The sequence below is a fragment of the Poecile atricapillus genome, chromosome 20, assembly GCF_030490865.1.
Source record: "Poecile atricapillus isolate bPoeAtr1 chromosome 20, bPoeAtr1.hap1, whole genome shotgun sequence".
Classification (NCBI taxonomy): Eukaryota; Metazoa; Chordata; class Aves; order Passeriformes; family Paridae; genus Poecile; species Poecile atricapillus.
In genome coordinates, this window is record NC_081268.1 from 3,713,921 (window position 1) to 3,730,648 (window position 16,728).

The 16,728-nt window shown below is 50.0% G+C and overlaps 1 protein-coding gene across 2 annotated transcripts in view; it reads right to left on the bottom strand.

Moving 5' to 3' along the window:
* The window catches only part of COL5A1 (collagen type V alpha 1 chain), a 138,040-nt gene that overhangs the window by 67,256 nt on the left and 54,056 nt on the right, over window positions 1–16,728 (bottom strand). For both annotated transcript variants that reach the window (XM_058853626.1, XM_058853625.1), the window contains exons 5-11: window positions 11,907–12,038; window positions 10,123–10,269; window positions 9,779–10,027; window positions 6,624–6,776; window positions 6,306–6,362; window positions 2,454–2,495; window positions 2,173–2,235 (exon numbers count right to left, since the gene is read on the bottom strand). In XM_058853626.1, the coding sequence (XP_058709609.1) occupies window positions 2,173–2,235; window positions 2,454–2,495; window positions 6,306–6,362; window positions 6,624–6,776; window positions 9,779–10,027; window positions 10,123–10,269; window positions 11,907–12,038 (843 nt within the window). The remainder of the gene's footprint in view (window positions 1–2,172; window positions 2,236–2,453; window positions 2,496–6,305; window positions 6,363–6,623; window positions 6,777–9,778; window positions 10,028–10,122; window positions 10,270–11,906; window positions 12,039–16,728) is intronic.

The following is a 16,728-nucleotide window of genomic DNA, read 5'->3' on the forward strand; positions in this document are numbered from 1 at the left end:
GGCCACGGGCACTGCAGACGAAGCCACAGCAAATCTCCAGCAGTGTTTAAAACAAGGCCAAGGGGAGAGCCTTGGGAGCACAGAGATCCTGTTCTGATCTTCTGGAATGGGGTGAATTCTGCCTTCTACTCTTTCTGGGTCTTAGGTTGCTCAAAAAAAACCTAATCCAGGCCACAAACACCGAGCTGCATTTACAACAACAACCGGCTGTGTGAGGACACATCTGCCACACCCCAGCCCTGATCCGGCCAGGCCTTCCCATCTGAACTTGGCCATTGCCTTTTTTCCCACCTTGTCCAAGCCAAAAAATCTGCCAGAAGAGCGGGAAGCCCTACAGACACACAGAATGTGTGTCTGGCAGCTCCAGTTTGTTCTTCTGGGCACCCAGGATGCAAAGAGGATGCGGTTCCCCATTTGGGAATCAGCTGTTGGATCCAGGATCAACGGGATCACCCTTATCTGCCAGGAAAACTGCTCAGCACCTCGGGGATCAGATTAGGGAAGTGTTTGCTGATAAGAGCTCCCTTCCTCTAGAGGTGTTTGCATTTGCTGGGTGACAGCGGTGACAGCAGGGGGATGCTGTGTGTTCTGGAGCATGTCCCGGGATCTGTGGCACTGCTGCTCCCTCCCTCCTGTGCTTTCCAGGGAAAACACAGCTCAGACCGAGCCTGCCTGCACAAACACACCTGCAGGGACATCGTCTGGCCCTTTGTGTGGAGCCTGGATGGCTCAGCAGTGCTCAGAGGCTGTTCTGGACAGACCTGACCACCCTCCACACCGCCGTGCACCAGGGCATCCAGCTCTGCTTGCTTTGCTCCCCGGCCAGGCTGAAATCCAGGGATTTCCTGGAGACACTGCTGCTGGGAAATGTCCCCTGCACCCTCCTGCTGGCCCTGCCAGCTCTGCCCAGCTCTGGTGCTCCATCCCCAGACCCCAGCGTGGCTCGAGGCCATGGGCACCCCTCTGCCCTGTGCCCAAACGGAGCTGTCCTGGCAGCCCAGGCTCTGTGCAAAGCCACGGCCCTGTCGGCACTAGGGTGAGTTTCCCATGAGATGTCAGGCCAAAATTCCTGCTGGAGGAGGGCTGGGAGCAGTGGGCAGAGGGCTCCTCACCCACCCAGGTCCCTGCTCACCTGGCTGCCTCTGCCAGGGGGAAGGAACAGGCTGAACAACAGGAGCAGTCCCAGGGGCATTTCAGAGGCTCAGCTCGGGGAGCGAGGACAGTGGGGTTGAATTTTTGGTGTTTCCAAGGACATGGATTGCTGCTGGAATGCTGCTCCTGCACTTACTGACCTGAGGTTTGAGTTCAGCAGCTCCCAAACACAGACCACTGCCCATCCCAGGTATGTGACCCCAACAGAGCTGCAGTGCTCAGGGGGGGGATTTGGGGTCACCATGGCCAGAAACGCTTGGGAGCTGCTGCCTTTGGGGAGACATCCCAAAGCTGGAGGCTCTGCAGCAGCACTTCACAAAGCAGAGGCTGCCAGGGACAAAACTGATTTACAGCAACATCCAAACCTGAGTTATGGCACTGCTAAAGAACATGAATCAGTGCCTGGTGCTCGCTGGGACAGAGCAATTACACACCTAGAGAAAAGGAGAAGTGCTGCACAAGAGCTCCTTTCCCTCTGGGAGCAGCCTGGCATGTGGAAAGGCCATAGAGAAAGACCCTGGCATGACCCCAGGACCATCCTGGAGCAAAGCAAAGCCAAACCCTCTGCCAGGACTCACAGGAGCAGCTGGAATGAGGAGCAGAATCCCAGCTGAACCCCACTGCCCTGTGCTGATGACCCTGGGTGTGTTTGCCCCTCCTGTTTTCCCAGTGCCACACTGGAAGAGCAGCCAAAGGGCACAGGCAGAGAGCAGGGGGTTTGCAGCCTTAATACTGGTTTTAACTTGGAAAATGGCTCTGTACATTTGAGTAATGAGCCTGTTTCCCAACCCTTTTTCCCCTGGATACAAAGCTCTGCCCTGTAGCCCACCATCAAGTCCTTTGGGAATTGTTCTCACTCAGGATGGACAGGATTTTAACAGGATTTTAACAGGATTTTAACAGGATTTTAACAGGATTTTAACAGGATTTTAACAGGATTTTAGGGCTCCAGGGATACCCCACAGCCCACACAAACCCACCCAAAACTCCAGCAAAGAGGAGAAAGCCACGGTCACTCACCCTCTCCCCTGGGTCTCCCATTAAGCCCACGGGTCCAGTTGGTCCTGGAGGTCCTGGAAGGCCCTGGCAGAGAAAATGGGGAAAAAAACCTAAGCCACGAAAATGTGTTATTATTTGTAGCAGATTTCTACAAGCAGCAGGAAAATATTTTGAGCTCTCTGTTTATTTTTGCACCAGAAAATCCACCCCAAAGCTCTCTCTGTGCACATGTGAGGCAGATGGGAGCAACAGAGCCCGGGGACAGCATCCCACACCCACAGCAGGGGGAAAATGCCACTTACTGCTGGGCCTTCGGGACCAGGGGGGCCTTCCACCAGCATTCCCTGGGCAAGAGAAAGGAAAAAAGTGATTAGACACATCCTCAAAGTCATTCTGACCACAGGGAAAAGCCCAGTGTTTGATTTGTTCTTAAATATTTCAGCTCTTGCTGCTGCATGGAGACATCCCAGAGCTGGAGGGTTTCCATTCCCTCTGGATGACTTCTCCCAGAGGTGCAGAGGATCATGGAAAAGCCAAATAATGTGTATTGAAATCCCACAGCATCAGCCCCAGCACAGCATCACCTTTCCCACCACAACCTTCTCCCTTTGCTCAGAGCCAGGGAAAATGCAAATCCTGGATTTTGTCCAACCTTGGTGGTGCTGGAGCTGGAGGAAAAAGCTGTTCCTAGCCCTAAAGAGCTGAACAAGAAGTTAGCAATCAAATTGCAAGGTGGTTTTTAAATGATTTTTTCCAGCAGACTGCACTCTATGATTTCCTCTGTGAATGTAGGAAATCATGGTGTGGGAAAAACTCTGGGATATTGGTACTCCAGCCTCTTCAATCTAAATATTTTGTCATCACTTTAGATCAGATCTGTCATGCACTCAGGAAAATTAAGGTTTGGGTTTTTTTTTTTCCCCATGAGTATTTAAGAGGCAGGAAAGAAACCTTCCAATCCACCTGGAAAAAGCTTTCCAGAAGGCATCAGGGTAATGTTTTGGGAAGAGCTCTGTCCATTTTAGCTCTGGATCAGAGATGAAGCAGTGCCCAGCTTGAGTCAGCAATTCCCAGCTCACCTGTGGCAAACAGGGACAGTTTCCCTTAGGGATGAAATCCTGTAAAAATCTGTGGATGAGCAGTTGGCTCCTGTGGGAGAAGCCATGCAGGGGCTGCTTTGGGGTCACCCTAAACTGTTCTCAGGCTCTGGTGCCAAAAGCCTCAGCTGACCCCACTCCAACCGAGCTGAACGAATCTGAAATGTCTGCAGGAAAATCCAGGCATTCCTGCCCCAAAAACCACACTCCCTAAGCCCAGAGCAGCAAAAAATAACCTAAAGCAGCCTGCCACAAGCCAGCCCTGCTTCCAGCAGGGTTTCTGCACCAAAACACGCGTGGCCAGCTCTGTTTTCTGCCTTTCCTGGTGTCCACACTCGTTAGCACGGCATTTAAAATCCCACTGAAGGTCTGGCTCCCGCTGCAGCTGGATGTGTGAGGGGAAATTTGCTCATGGAAGAGCCTCTGCAGCTCCTCACCAGGGAGGAATTCAGGTCATGGGCTTCACCCCTGCCCATTTCAGCTTCAGCCATGGAAATGCTGCACTGGGTGGGAATTAGGGGTGAATTCCACATTCCTGTCCTCCAACCTGCAGGGAAATCCCAGGGATCCCAGCACATGGACACCCCAAAACCCATCCCAGCACATGGACACCCCAAAATCCATCCTTGTTGAGATCCCAGCATATGGACACCCCCAAATCTGTCCTTGTTGAGATCCCAGCACATGGACACCCCCAAATCTGTCCTTGTTGAGATCCCAGCACATGGACACCCCCAAATCCATCTTTACTAAGATCCCAGCATATGGACACCCCCAAATCCATCTTTACTGAGATCCCAGCACATGGACACTCCCAAATCCATCCTTGTTGAGATCCCAGTATATGGACACCCCCAAATCCATCTTTACTGAGATCCCAGCATATGAACACTCCCAAATCCATCCTTGTTGAGATCCCAGTATATGAACACCCCCAAATCCATCCTTTTTGGGACCAGTGATGGCACATTCTGGTGTGACAGGTTCTAAACCAGAAATGAATCAGAGTGCAGAGAGCCCCAGCCCCCACAGGAGGTTTTTGGGGTGCTGCTGTGAGCACACACAGCATCAAGGCTCTGCTCCCCAGGACACTCCTCCCCAGGGGGAAAGGTCAGGGATAATTGGCCCATTTGGGATGCAAACATCCTTGGCATCTTCCCATATTTATCTGCTGGTTTATGTCGAGCTCTGGCCTTGGGGACATCTGGAGATTCTCCCTGGCATGAAGCCTCCTGTGTTTCCATGGATGTTCATCAGTGGGAGCACTGGAAACGTGGGAGGGTTTTAAGGACATTGAGGGGGCCAAGCCAGCCATGGATTTGGGATTGTCCCAGGGGAAAACAGGACAAGGCTCCTGCTTCAGACACCACCCACAAGTGAAGTCGAACATCCCAAAACCAGCTCAAAGTCCTGTTGCATTTCAGAGGTTCTGAGCAAACCCTCCCTAAAGGTGAGCACCAGGGTCCCCCCAAAAGGACAGAGGGCTCTGAGGAGGTGCCAGGAGCCTGATGACCCCACAGCTGGGATATTTGGGATCCCTGCATCCCTCCTCTCCATCCCTCCTGCCCCTGCCCTGCCCGGCTGCCTCCAGCAAGTGTCAGCACAGAGCAAGGATTGAAGGACAGCTGGGCTTGAAAGGGAAGGAGTCAAAATCCAGCAGAATCCAACTTTGTGCTTGGGCTTTATTCCCCTTCTCCTGCAGCTCCCATCAAAAACTAAAAACTAAAAGAAAAAAAAGAAAGAGCTAAAGAGCGAAGCAAATCCGAATTTCCCAGCTCAAGAGGGGCTGCACGGAGAGGGACAAGGCAGCATTTGGTCTTGTTTACTTTTTGGCAAAAGCCATCCGTGCTCCAGTGTTTTGAAATAGCAAAGGCGGCCAAATTCTTTCTGGATGATTAAACTTAACTATTTTGTTCGCTTTGTAGCTTTTCAGGCTGGGTTTCTGCCATCATCTTCGTGGGGTTTGGCTGCCCCCCTTCCCTTCCCACCCCTCTGATAAGGAAATCGCTGGCTCCTCCTTTTGTTTGCAGAGTGAGAGACCCAGAAAGGAAGAGAAGGAAGGAAAGGTCAGAAATGTTTTTATAAGAGACTTTAATTGGAGTTTTGAAGCCACGCTGCTGCACCCCAGCTCCTCCCTGGCTCCCCTCCCCACCATCTGCAGGAATTTCAGGTGAAAGAGGAAAAGGAGGAAACATGGAAAGGAAAAGAATGGTCCCGGAATGATGGGAAGTGCTGCTGCAGCACATGCTGGGTGCTGTGCTGGCCCTCTGCCAAGGAAAATGAGGTTAATTGAGCTGCGAGCAGGAGCTCAGCCCTCGGGGATGGGCTGGGGCAGGTGGGTGCAAGGAGCTGACCCCCAGATCCAGCCTGGGGAGGAGCAGGAATGGGGCATCCTGGCCATCCTGGCACACAGAGAGGGGAAAAATGGGAATTAACCTGAGCCCCTGAGCCAGCCCAGCCAGCCCCACCATGAGGCTCCTTCCCCACCTCGGGGTGCTGGGCTGGGCACCCACAGCTTCTGCAGAATGCAGAGGGCATGGACAGCCTGGAATTGTGCTATAGAAGGGAAAACAACTTGGAAATCAGCCAGAAATATAAAGGAAGAGGGTTCCACACCAGGGAGGACACAAAGGAAAAGCTGGTGGGACTGTGGAGCTGGTGCAGGAGCAAAGCTCTCCACAGCTGTGTGCAGGGATTTATTTTATATCCCTTTCATTCCCACAGGGATGAACCCATTGGTGGCCCAGGAAATAACCTGGATGCTCCAGGGACACTCCCAAACTCCTGAGGGATGAGACCTGTCCCCTGCCCAACCCTTCAGCCCCAGGTTTTATTTTGCTAAATGAGGGATTTCATGGGAATTCTTGCACTTCCTTCATTATTTAGGTCGCTCCTTGAAGGTTTAAAAAATCTATATAATGGCAGTGGTTTATATTACATGAACCAGGGGATTCTTTCATGGGGATTTTCCTCCCAGCTGTCCCACTAAGAACAAGATCTCTGCACCTTTTTCCATGGGGAAAAATCAACAAAATCCCAAATTCAGCTGCTCCTTACCGGCTCAATAATGGCAGGTTCCCCCTTCTGGCCCTTCTCGCCCCGGGGGCCACCGATCTGTGGGACACAGGGAAACACAAAGCCAGACAGTCAGAGAGGACATTGCCATCATCACCACCACCAACCCCACCAGGAACCGGAGATCTGGCACAATCCTGCTCAGGTTCCTGCAGGAAAGACCCAGGGCAGCTCCTCCTTGTTTAAATACGAGTTGCACATGGGTGAATCCTCGTCTCTTTGCTCTAATTCTGCTCTAAGTTACGGAAGGAGCAACATTTTGAAGCAGGATTTTCCTGGATGGAGCAGAAAGCCTCTCACCCCTTCGTAGATGGTGTCCTGGTTGGCCGGCATGCCGGGGCCGATGTCGGGAGAGGCTGTCCGGTCATAGTAACTGTCGTAATAATTCCCATCATATTCCTTTATGGTTTCCTCTGTGAAATCTTTATCCAGGTCATCCCCTCCTTGAGCAGCCTGGAGAGGAAAGAGCAGCAATGGGTCAGGCTGGAATTCTCTCCTAGCTGGGCACGCTGGAATATTTTTAATGTGTTCTCTATTAAGGGGGGTGATTTTTGCAAAATGAGGGTGCTTTATAATAATAGTGACAAGGGAAAAACCTGCTGAGAAGTTAAATTCTGGAATTTTTAAGTCTCCAGTGACTTCTCCAACAGCAGGAAGACAGATGGGAGAATCTTCATGTCAAATATACACCCTGGCTTTCCCTGGGATTTCTTCACTGATCCCCAGTAAGACACCGTGAGTAGAAAAGTTGGAGTGAGGAAAACAAAACACAGCACAAAGCTCTCGTCAGGAGGATCCTGCAAACTCCAAATGCCTGAAGAAAGAGGTAATGGAAGTTTCAAGCTCCAAATCCTCCTCGTCTCTCATGGCCTCGGTGTTGGAGACTCAGGATTATCAAGCCCGAGGAGTCCCACATCCGTTCCCAGATCTCAGACACACACCAAACCCACGATGTGTCACTGTGAGTGTCCAATTACAGCAGGAAATGTGGAAAAACCCCAGTTCACTCCTGTGAAAACCTCCTGTTTGTTTAGTCTGGGATCCAATCTGCGCCTGGGCTCATCCAAGGAGCAGAAGCTGTTACAAATCTGATGCCTCAGTCCCTGGATCCTGTCAGAATCCTCTCAGCTGCCACGGAGCACAGCAAGGACATCCAGACAAGGCTCAGAATTTCCTTGCTGCTCTCCATCTCCCTGTGCTCCCAGCAGCCTGGCAGGCACAGGCCCTTGGCACCCCTCGCTCTGAGCAGCCCTGCAGAGAACAACATGTGCTGCTGAGATTTATTTGCTTTCTTTCCTATCCAGGTAATGACCAAAATAGTCCAGAAATTGAATTCTTTCCAGTGCTTCCTGGAGAAATAGCTCCTCACTACTATGAATTCAAAGTCACTTCAGTGCCATCACAACTTCCAGACTTTTTTCTGTACCAGAACTGCTCAGAACTCATAAATTGAACATCTGGGTCTAAATTCAGGAGGTGTTTGCAGAGGTAAGAGAAGGTGGGATTTTAATTTTAATAATTTAAATACATTCTTATATTATAATTATATTAAATTTAATAATTTTAGAATTGTTTATTACATTATTATATTTTAATTCTAAAATTAAACTAAGACTAAGCCTAGAACTAAGGCAATCACCAGCCCACCCTCTCTTACCTCTGCAAACACCAACTGGCCTTGGCAGAAATTATAGTTTGGCAATGATTCAATTAGAAAACTTGGAAAAGTCAGGATTATTTTTCTTCTGGGCTGGTTCAAATGGATCTGTTGCTATCACACCCCTCTGCCTTTTTATCCTGGCTGAAATATTTCACCAGGTTTTGCACTTTGAAACCTTAAAACCCTCAGCTAAAAAATCTCATCCAGCTCTAAGGGTTTGGGGATAACAGCAAACTGCATGAAATGAAAATCAGAAATGTCTGGTTTGATATTCTAATTGAGGTCCCCAGGTTTATTTGCATGGAAAAATGATATTGGGAATAAATGGGCAGTTCCCTGCCTGAACTTTCCTCCTCTATTTCCTTTCCTCAAAAACTAAAGTGGCCCTTGAAGCCACCTCCTTCCTCTTCCACTTTAAGGCCCCTCTATCCAATCTTTAATTCCTCTCTCTTCGAAAGTCCAAGCATGGCCAAAGGTTTTTGGCTCTTGGTCAGGAAACAGAAAACTTTCCCCTGCATGGGGTCCCTCAGGTTGGCTCCCTCGACTCCTGGAGCATTCTCCTCTTCTCCCTGTGCATCATTTTGGGCTGTCCAGCTTCCTCCACCACATTTTGGCTGCAGTGGATCCCCCCTGCCCTTGGAGAGGCTGGATCTGCACCTGCCTCGCTCCAGCTGCTCAGATCTTTGCTTGGACACTTTCCCTGACACCTTTTCCCTCAAATTTCTGTCTCCAGGGATCCTGGCCAACCTCTGCTGTCTCTTTTGCCAACCTTGAATTGTGACAGCTCCACAACAAGTAATTCTCCACTGGAGAAAGCACCCCAAAGCCCTTCCTGGGAATTAGGATGGGATTTGGAAGCGTTATAGAAACTTGGAATGGTGTGGCTTGGAAGGACTTTAAGGCTCATCCAGTTCCAAAGCCTTGCCTGGGGAGAGACATCTTCCACTAGAGCAGATTTCTCAGAGAATTCCTCATTATCCCACCATTGATTCCCTTGCTGCTGCTCCTGGATAATGAAGGATTTGCTCATTTGATGTCATTATTTCCTTGCTCCCTGAGCTCCCAGCACCCCGCTCCCCTAAAATTCATCTCAGTCTCAGCAACATTCACTTTTGAGCGTCAACATAGAGAGCAAGAACTGGGCAAGACTTCAGCACAGGGGAGTCTCGAGTGCAGCATTTCAGCTGAAGGATATTGAAGCTTGGGGAGGTAAAAGTGAAATATTCCAACAGAAAAAGCTGTGGGGTCTGGGCTGATCCCAGCTCTGAGCAGATCCATGCACAGAATAAAGGGGCTCACACCAGGTGGACGCAGCAGTTTTGGAATCAAGGCTTTGTCCCAGTGTTGAAATGTTTAAAAAAAAACCCCAAAACTGAAAAACTTAAAGATGCTTTTCAGTGCAAATGGCAAAATGAAAAATATTGATGTTCTCCAGCAAATCAACATTTTAAGGATTTATATTAATAATTTGGGATAAAAGGCTTTTACTGAGATTTTAGCAGCAACCCTCATTTCTCTTTTTGTCAGACAACCACTTCACCCGAGGAAATGCAGATGTCAATGTGAGCAGCTTTTTCCAGGAGAATAATCCTTAACCAGATTCTACATATCTGCATTCCCCACCCTGAAAAATCTGGAGTGAAAACATTTTACAAGAAACTTCCTCTCCTTGCAGCTGCCTGAACCAGTTACGGATTTACCATCTGGCTGCTCCCGTCTCCTTTACTTACAGGGCTATGAAACAGCAGATTTAATTAAAAATAAAAATAAATTAAAATTAATGAATCAAAATTACATCAGTCTCATTGTAGGTGACGACAGTGCTGGTGGGGAGTTCAGCTTCCACTGCATTTTCAGTGAGGCCACCCTGGGGATCGATTTCCTCGTTGTAGTTGAGATCCTCGTAGGGCATTGGGGTAAAATACTCCTCGTTGATGGTCTCGTAGTTGTACTCATCCACCAGGGGATCATCCACTGCTCCGTCCTCCTTGGGCTGCTTCCCGGGGTTCCCTCCTTCAGGGGCTGCCGTGGGAGCTGGGTAATCCTGTCGGAAATAAAACACCGCCGTCAGAGAAACAGAAACATTCTGCATCACCCTCCCCTTCAGAGAGGTGCATCACCTTCACCCCTGCCTCCTACCTGCTTGGTTTCGGGTCTCTCTCCAGCAGCCACTTCAGGAGGGCTGGGTTTGGTGGTGGGGGTTTCTGGTTTGACAGCTTCACCCACGTCCTCGTAGTAGGGGTACTCGTAGTAGTAAGTGTCACCTTCTCCCTCCCCATCTGTGTACTGCAAGCAGAGGAAGAGAAGCAGGAAATGAGGTGGGAGCACCGGGTGTGTCCCTGCCGGCTCCTTTGGACATCACAGCTTCACTCTGCAAGTTCAGATGGGATATCTGGGAGAAATTCTTCCCTGGGAAGGCCTTGGAATGGGTCACCCAGAGCAGCTGTGGCTGCGCCATCCCTGGAGGTGTCCAAAGCCAGGTTGGATGTGGAGCAACCTGGGACTGAGGAAGGCGTCCCTGCCCATGGCAAGGGGTTGGAATTTGATAAGCTTTAAGATCTTTCCAACCCAAACCAGTGTCTCTATGATATTTTTTTAACCTCGGGCTGCTGAAACCTCCCAGATCTGCTGCACCTGAGCCCCTGAGAGAGGGGCAGAAAGCCCTTGAGCCCTGCAACCGCTCTGGCGCCGTTCCTGCACTGACAGCATCCGTGTGGCTTCCCATCCACCCTCGGCCTGCAGGCAGGAGGGCTTGGGAAAGCAGCTCCTTGCAGCCTTTTCCACAAGGAGTCAGTCACTCTTCAGCAGGAAAGCCAAACAAAGGCGCTGGTTCCAGCCGGGCACGGCTCCGCTCCTCGCCAGCCCAGCTCTCGCTGGCAGCGGCCGCCGGCGCGTGGAGGAGTTATTCCTACATGGAGCAACACAGCCTCGGGACAAGCCAGCTCTTGTTGGACTGCTGGCTCCGAAAGAAGAGTTTTATTTTCTTGCTGCCACAGATTTCCACCAAAGTGCTGTTTTATTTGTCTTATTTATTGTTTCTCCAGAAGCGCTGGCGGAGCAGTCGCGGTGCTTCCCTGGGGCTGCGCCTCACCGTGAACATCCCAAAGCCCTGCTTAGGTGCTGGATTAATCTAATCCCAAAGATAAACTGGGAGGGCTGATGGCATTACTGGTTCATGGGGATTCCCTGACCCTGCAGGTCTGGGCTCAGCTGAAAGCAAATCAGCCCAAGAGAGTGGCTCAGGATGCCAGAGAGCCACTGCCACGAGCTGAGGCCGCTTAAAAAAGGGCAAAATTAAAAAGGTGATGCTCATTAAAAATCACCCAGACGTTTCTGACTGGGCAACAAAACATACAAATGAATCCTGCACCAGCCTTTTTTATTGTGTTTTCTTTTTTTAAAGAAAAGCCCTGGGGTTAACCCTTCAGACAAAAATTATTGGGCACAGCAGCTCCTAGGGATGACCTGGGAGCATTTCTGCCAAAATGAAATTCAAACCAAATCCAGGGGAAATATGGTTCTCTCTCCTTTAACACCTGTTGTTTCACAGACAAATATTGAGAGAGAACTGTTTAATCCTTTTACAGGTCCAACAATACAACTTGAAATTTAGAAACAGGTGCTGGTCTGGACAGGAGCTGCCAGGGAAGGGCATTAATCCACACTTGGCTCACGTTGTCTCTCCTGTGTTTCTGAGCTCCAAGAGGATGCTCCTTTCATTCTTCAGAAATGGGAGGAGCTCAGAAAGAAGGGAACTCCCAAGAGCCAAACCCAAAACCTGCAAATCCTAAGAACAAGCTCGGTCTTGGATGTTGGAGATGAACCATGGGGAAGCTGAGCGAGAGGAAGGAGCCACGTGTTTGCAAGGGTGATACAAACCCAAATATCGGTGATTCTGCCCCAAACCATCCTGAGAGACTCACGTATTCATCCTGGTTGGGGTCCTGGGACTGGGGGGAGTCGGGGATGGCGGTGTCACAGTCGGGGCTGTAGTGCTCGCAGTACTCCAGGGCTGCCCGCGGGTCTGCCACGATCAGGAGCTGCTGGATGTCACCCTGCAGGGAGGGGAGCACAGAGGGTCAGGGATGGCTGGGGACACCAGCCCAGGGCTGCAGCCAAAGCCAGAAACACAAAGAAATGAAAAGTAAAACACGTGGCAGGGCCACCTTCCTGACATGAGCCGGGGGAAAACCTCCATGTCCAGGGAGCAGCTGCTTTTCTTGAGCTGCTCCACGAGGTGTGAACCCATTGTGCTTCATCCCCAGCCCCAAATCCACCTCCCCAAAAGACAAATCACCCAGTACCACAGCACTGACAGCTCCAAGCAAGGTAGGTGCAGGAAAACTAAGAGAAAAGAGCTTTGTAGCCCCTAAATCAGCAATAAAACAACTCCTTTCCACCTGGCCCTGTGCAGGGCTGCAGAGTCACCCTGTCCAGTTCCAAAATCTGCTTATTGGCCTCAAAACTTCTCTCTTTCTCCCATCCCACCAGCTGGTCTCACGTCTTCTGTCACTCACATCACTTTTTACATCTTGCCTCACCTCCCTGTTCCACCCGCAACAGACACAGCGAGAGATTAGAAATGCCTCTGATAAACCCAGCAAAGAGCCAAAGAGAGGATTTTTGTACGAAAAACCATCTGCAGAGGAAGCTCATTGGGCACCAGGGCTGGTTAATGCAGCAGCTGCTCCCTGCAGCCACAGCCCGAAGGTCAGAGCAGGAATTGCTCTTGAGTTCCTGAAGAGCCACCACGCTGCTCAACCACGATGCCAAAATCCAGTTCATTCAGCAGACAGTTACATAAGACTTTACTACTTGGATGCTTTGAGCTGATACTTTAATTAGGAGAGGGAAAAAAAAAATTCCTATTTAATAATAGACAAACATGTCTAAAGCATCAGGGAGAGAAGCAGGAGCATTACAGCAAAACTGGGAGGATGATTTGGGCAGTAATAGGAACCAGAAGCTCCAAAGGGAGCCTGGCCAGACTGGCAAACAGCCCCGTGGAAAAGGATATTTTTGAAATTATGGCCCAAATCTGCCTTGGTGTCGCTGGATCATGGATGTGTCCCACTGACTTCCACCCCCAAAAAAGGGAATGCTGTTCACATTTTAGGCAGAGATCCACTGGGAAGGGAAAGGAGGTCACCAGGAGCCCTGGACACGCCAGCCCTGGGGGGAAGGAGCAGCTCAGAGCTGCCTGGAGCTCCCTCCTCCATTCCCAGGTTGTCACTTCCCTCCCTGCAGCAGCTCGTGAACATCTGGGCACCTCTCAGACCTACCCCAGCCACCCTTCAAGGAGCATTCATTGGAGCTCATTAGTCATTGTTTCCAGTGAATAACCTTTACAAAATTAACAGAGACGTCTGCAAAGTGGGTTTCAATTTTCCATTTTTAAAACGAGAAACATCTTTCCTTCCCTTTCCTTTTTCTTTTTCTTTAATACAAATCCACTCCTGCCATTACTATTCCAGCTTTTTCTTTTGCAATGTAACCACCAAAACTGGGCTTAGAATATTGGGAAAACACAAAATCCCAAGTTTTTTGCCTGGTAGAACATTTCCCTTTTCCAAGCAGCTCCGGCCACCAGCTGCCCATGGCACCCAGGGGGGAGCTGGGCTGTGGTGGGACCTCCAGGACATCCCCCAGCCCCCAGTGGGGCCATAAATTACACAACCACCCCTGTCTCCAAAGGCACCCCAGAGCTCCAAACCTGCTCCTTTGGAATTCCCTCCAGCAGGGAATACCCAACCCAGCCAAGGAAATCTGTGGCTGATGTAAAAACCCTCCCAGCTGCTATTTCTGCCCTCAGGACCTTGGGCACCCCTCCCTGACACCTCAGCTAAGCCATTTGTGCCCCTCTCTCCCTCAGGTGCTTGAAGCTCCCGGTTTTCCATGGGAAGATGGGAAGTGCCTGGCATTGTTGGGATAAGCTGAAATAAACCAGCCCCAAAGCAGACCTGGGACTCGTCTCCAAGAGGCAGGAGAGGCTGAAAAAGCTTTTTCTCCCTGATAAGGTTGGATTTACACCTCACGGAGAGCTGATAGGCTGCATCCCATAAGTGACCAGGGCTGGAACTGCGTTTCCTCAAGGAACAGATAAAGCAAGGAAAGGCATCTCGGCTAAACACAGTGCCAAAGGTTAAGCAGAGGAGAATTTGCTAAAGCTGGGTTTGTTTTTAGTCTCAGCTGATGGCAGCTCCTGAGCTATGGGTGGGGAGAAAACCTTGATCCCACCCTGCTTCCCTGCAGGAGCTCGGGCATCCTCAGAGAGAGAGATCCTTGGAGAATATGGGAAAAAAACCCACCTGGAAATCCCACAGCAGAGAACTGAACCTGAACACACCAAAGGACAGCGTGGGCCCCACGGTTTCTGCTGAGTGAGAGGGGGAGGCTGAGCAGGGGAAGCTTCCTGCTCATTCTGGGTCAAGAACTTGGGAAAATCAGTGCGTAACTGAATAAATTTGGGATGCGGGGAGCGCCGGGAAAAAGCATCAGACGGCTCCGTCAGAGCTCACCACGCTTCACCAGCATCGCTCCACAGGCTGCTATTTCCCCTTTCCTTTTCAAACCCAATCAATCACCAAAGCTCATCCTTGTCTTCTTCCAGCGTGCAAAAATCCAGGAGGCTCCCGAATTTGGGGCGAATGAGAGCCCCGGGGAGCGCCCAAACCCCAGCACAGAGCCAGGGGCTGAGCAGCTCAGGGCAGGGGGAAGGAGGAGAGCTCAGCCCATTCATCTTTGTTTTATTCCCAGCAAGCACCCAGCACTGGGGGATACCCCTTGCTAACACTTGTAAAAAGCAGACAGGAGTAAAAACCTTGTTAGCAAGATTCCCAGTCAATTGACCTCATCCCTCAGCGCCAAACAATAAAATGGGCTAATTTAGCCCGCAGTAAAAAGCCCCACTATCTGCACCTCACAAAAGCTGCACAAAGCTCTGCTGTCAAGAGCCCCATTTCTGTGATTTAAAAAGCCGACTTTAAATAGAGCGAGCCGCGCTGGGAGGTTCGGGAGCCTTTTGTGTCCTCTCGAGTGTGTTGCCGCTAATAAATTGTGCCCAGGGATGCAGGGATGCTGGCTGGCAGAGGGGAGCCAGCCCTGCTCCCATCCCTCCCTCAAGTCTCCGTTTGTTTCCCTCTTTTGGTCACAAACCACCCCAAAATCCCCTTCCCGGTTGGATTTTTGCAGCGCTAACGAAGATCCCGTTAATCCACACGCACAGATCTGTGTGGGACAGGGTTTTCCAAGAGGGACAACTTAAAAATGCACCAATAAAGGGGTTTAAAGACCTGACCAGCTAAATCAAAGACTTATTTTCAAGTAATGAGTTATTTTAGGCAGGGAGCAAGACAGAAACACTCTGGTGTTGCTTTGTAGAAGTCACCAGCAGCGTCCTCCAGCCACCCACACAGTGGGAAAAGTTCTTTTTTGGTCTGGCAATGAGTTGGGCACAAGGTTCAAGGAAGTTCTCCAGTGACTGGAACACTTGGTAGCATCCAGAGCCTGAGCTCAGTTGTGTTTTGCTTGTTTAACCAAAAAAAAAAAAAATGAAGCAGAGAATAAAAAAATCTTGTCTTTTTTAATTTTTTTTTTTTTTTAATTTGCCTGCATATAACCACAATCTCATCCATTAGTAGAGGCACTATTTAAAAAAGGGGATAAATCACATTTTGGCCTTTATTGCTAAAACTTCTGGTGAAGAGGAAGAGGCAGGACAGCAGATTTCTGAGCAGGAGTGTGAGTTGTGAGGGTTTCAGTTGCTCCACCAGACAGATGGAAGTGCTAACTGTCAGGACCAGTAAGGATCTGCCTGACATTTATGGTAAAGCCATTTATGCCTGATGACTCATTTGCTTTATGGATGAATTTCCATCAAAGCCAGTTTAACTCAACTCCCCAGCCAGCTCCCAGACAAGGCTGGAAAAGCTCTTTCTGGAGCATTTTTTAACACTTATTCTATATGCGTGCAAAAAATGTCACATCACTTCCAATGACATCAACCTCAGGAACTCGGAGGAATCGTTGTGGTTCAATGAGAAAAAAAAAACAGCTGGGGAGGAGGATCAGAGTGACTTCATCTGGCACTGGCAGCAGCTCCCTAAATCCTGGGATTTTTCAGGGTTCCCATTGATTATTAACTGGACTCGGGTTAGGGCATCACCCCAAAAGTCTGAGATTCAGCATCCCTAAGAGTAAATCCTGCTGGATGTGCTTTTGGAAAGTCCTGCATTTAAACTGGATAAACACAGGCCCAGGGTGAACAATGGTAAGGTGAAATCTTCACAATTATTGGGATTTATCCTGACAAACTCCCTGGCTCCAGAACCCCAATCCCAGTCAGAGGCTGAAGAGGGGCAGGGGTTCAGTGCAGCTCCAGGATGAAGTGGAAGCTCAGCCTCCAAAACCCCTAATCCCTGTCCTGGAGCCAGCCTGGCAGCCCTCGGATGTTCCACTTGATAAATCCTGTCACCAGCACTTCCCAAGGATTCTCAGAGTCAAAGTGCTGTTGGAGACATCAGCAAAGAGGAATCACCACAACCCCAGCTCTGCCACATGGAAACCCCAAAAATCAGCAGTGCTGGAGGTGCTCAGAGCATCCCAGAGTCCTTCCTTTAAACACAGCAGCTCCAGAAAAGCAGCAAAACTGCAGCAAGGGGGTGAAACAAAGCCTCAGCATCCTCCCCAGTCCCTGTCCCCCTGTCCAGAGCCCTCTCCTGGCCATCCACAGACAGGAGTGACCTC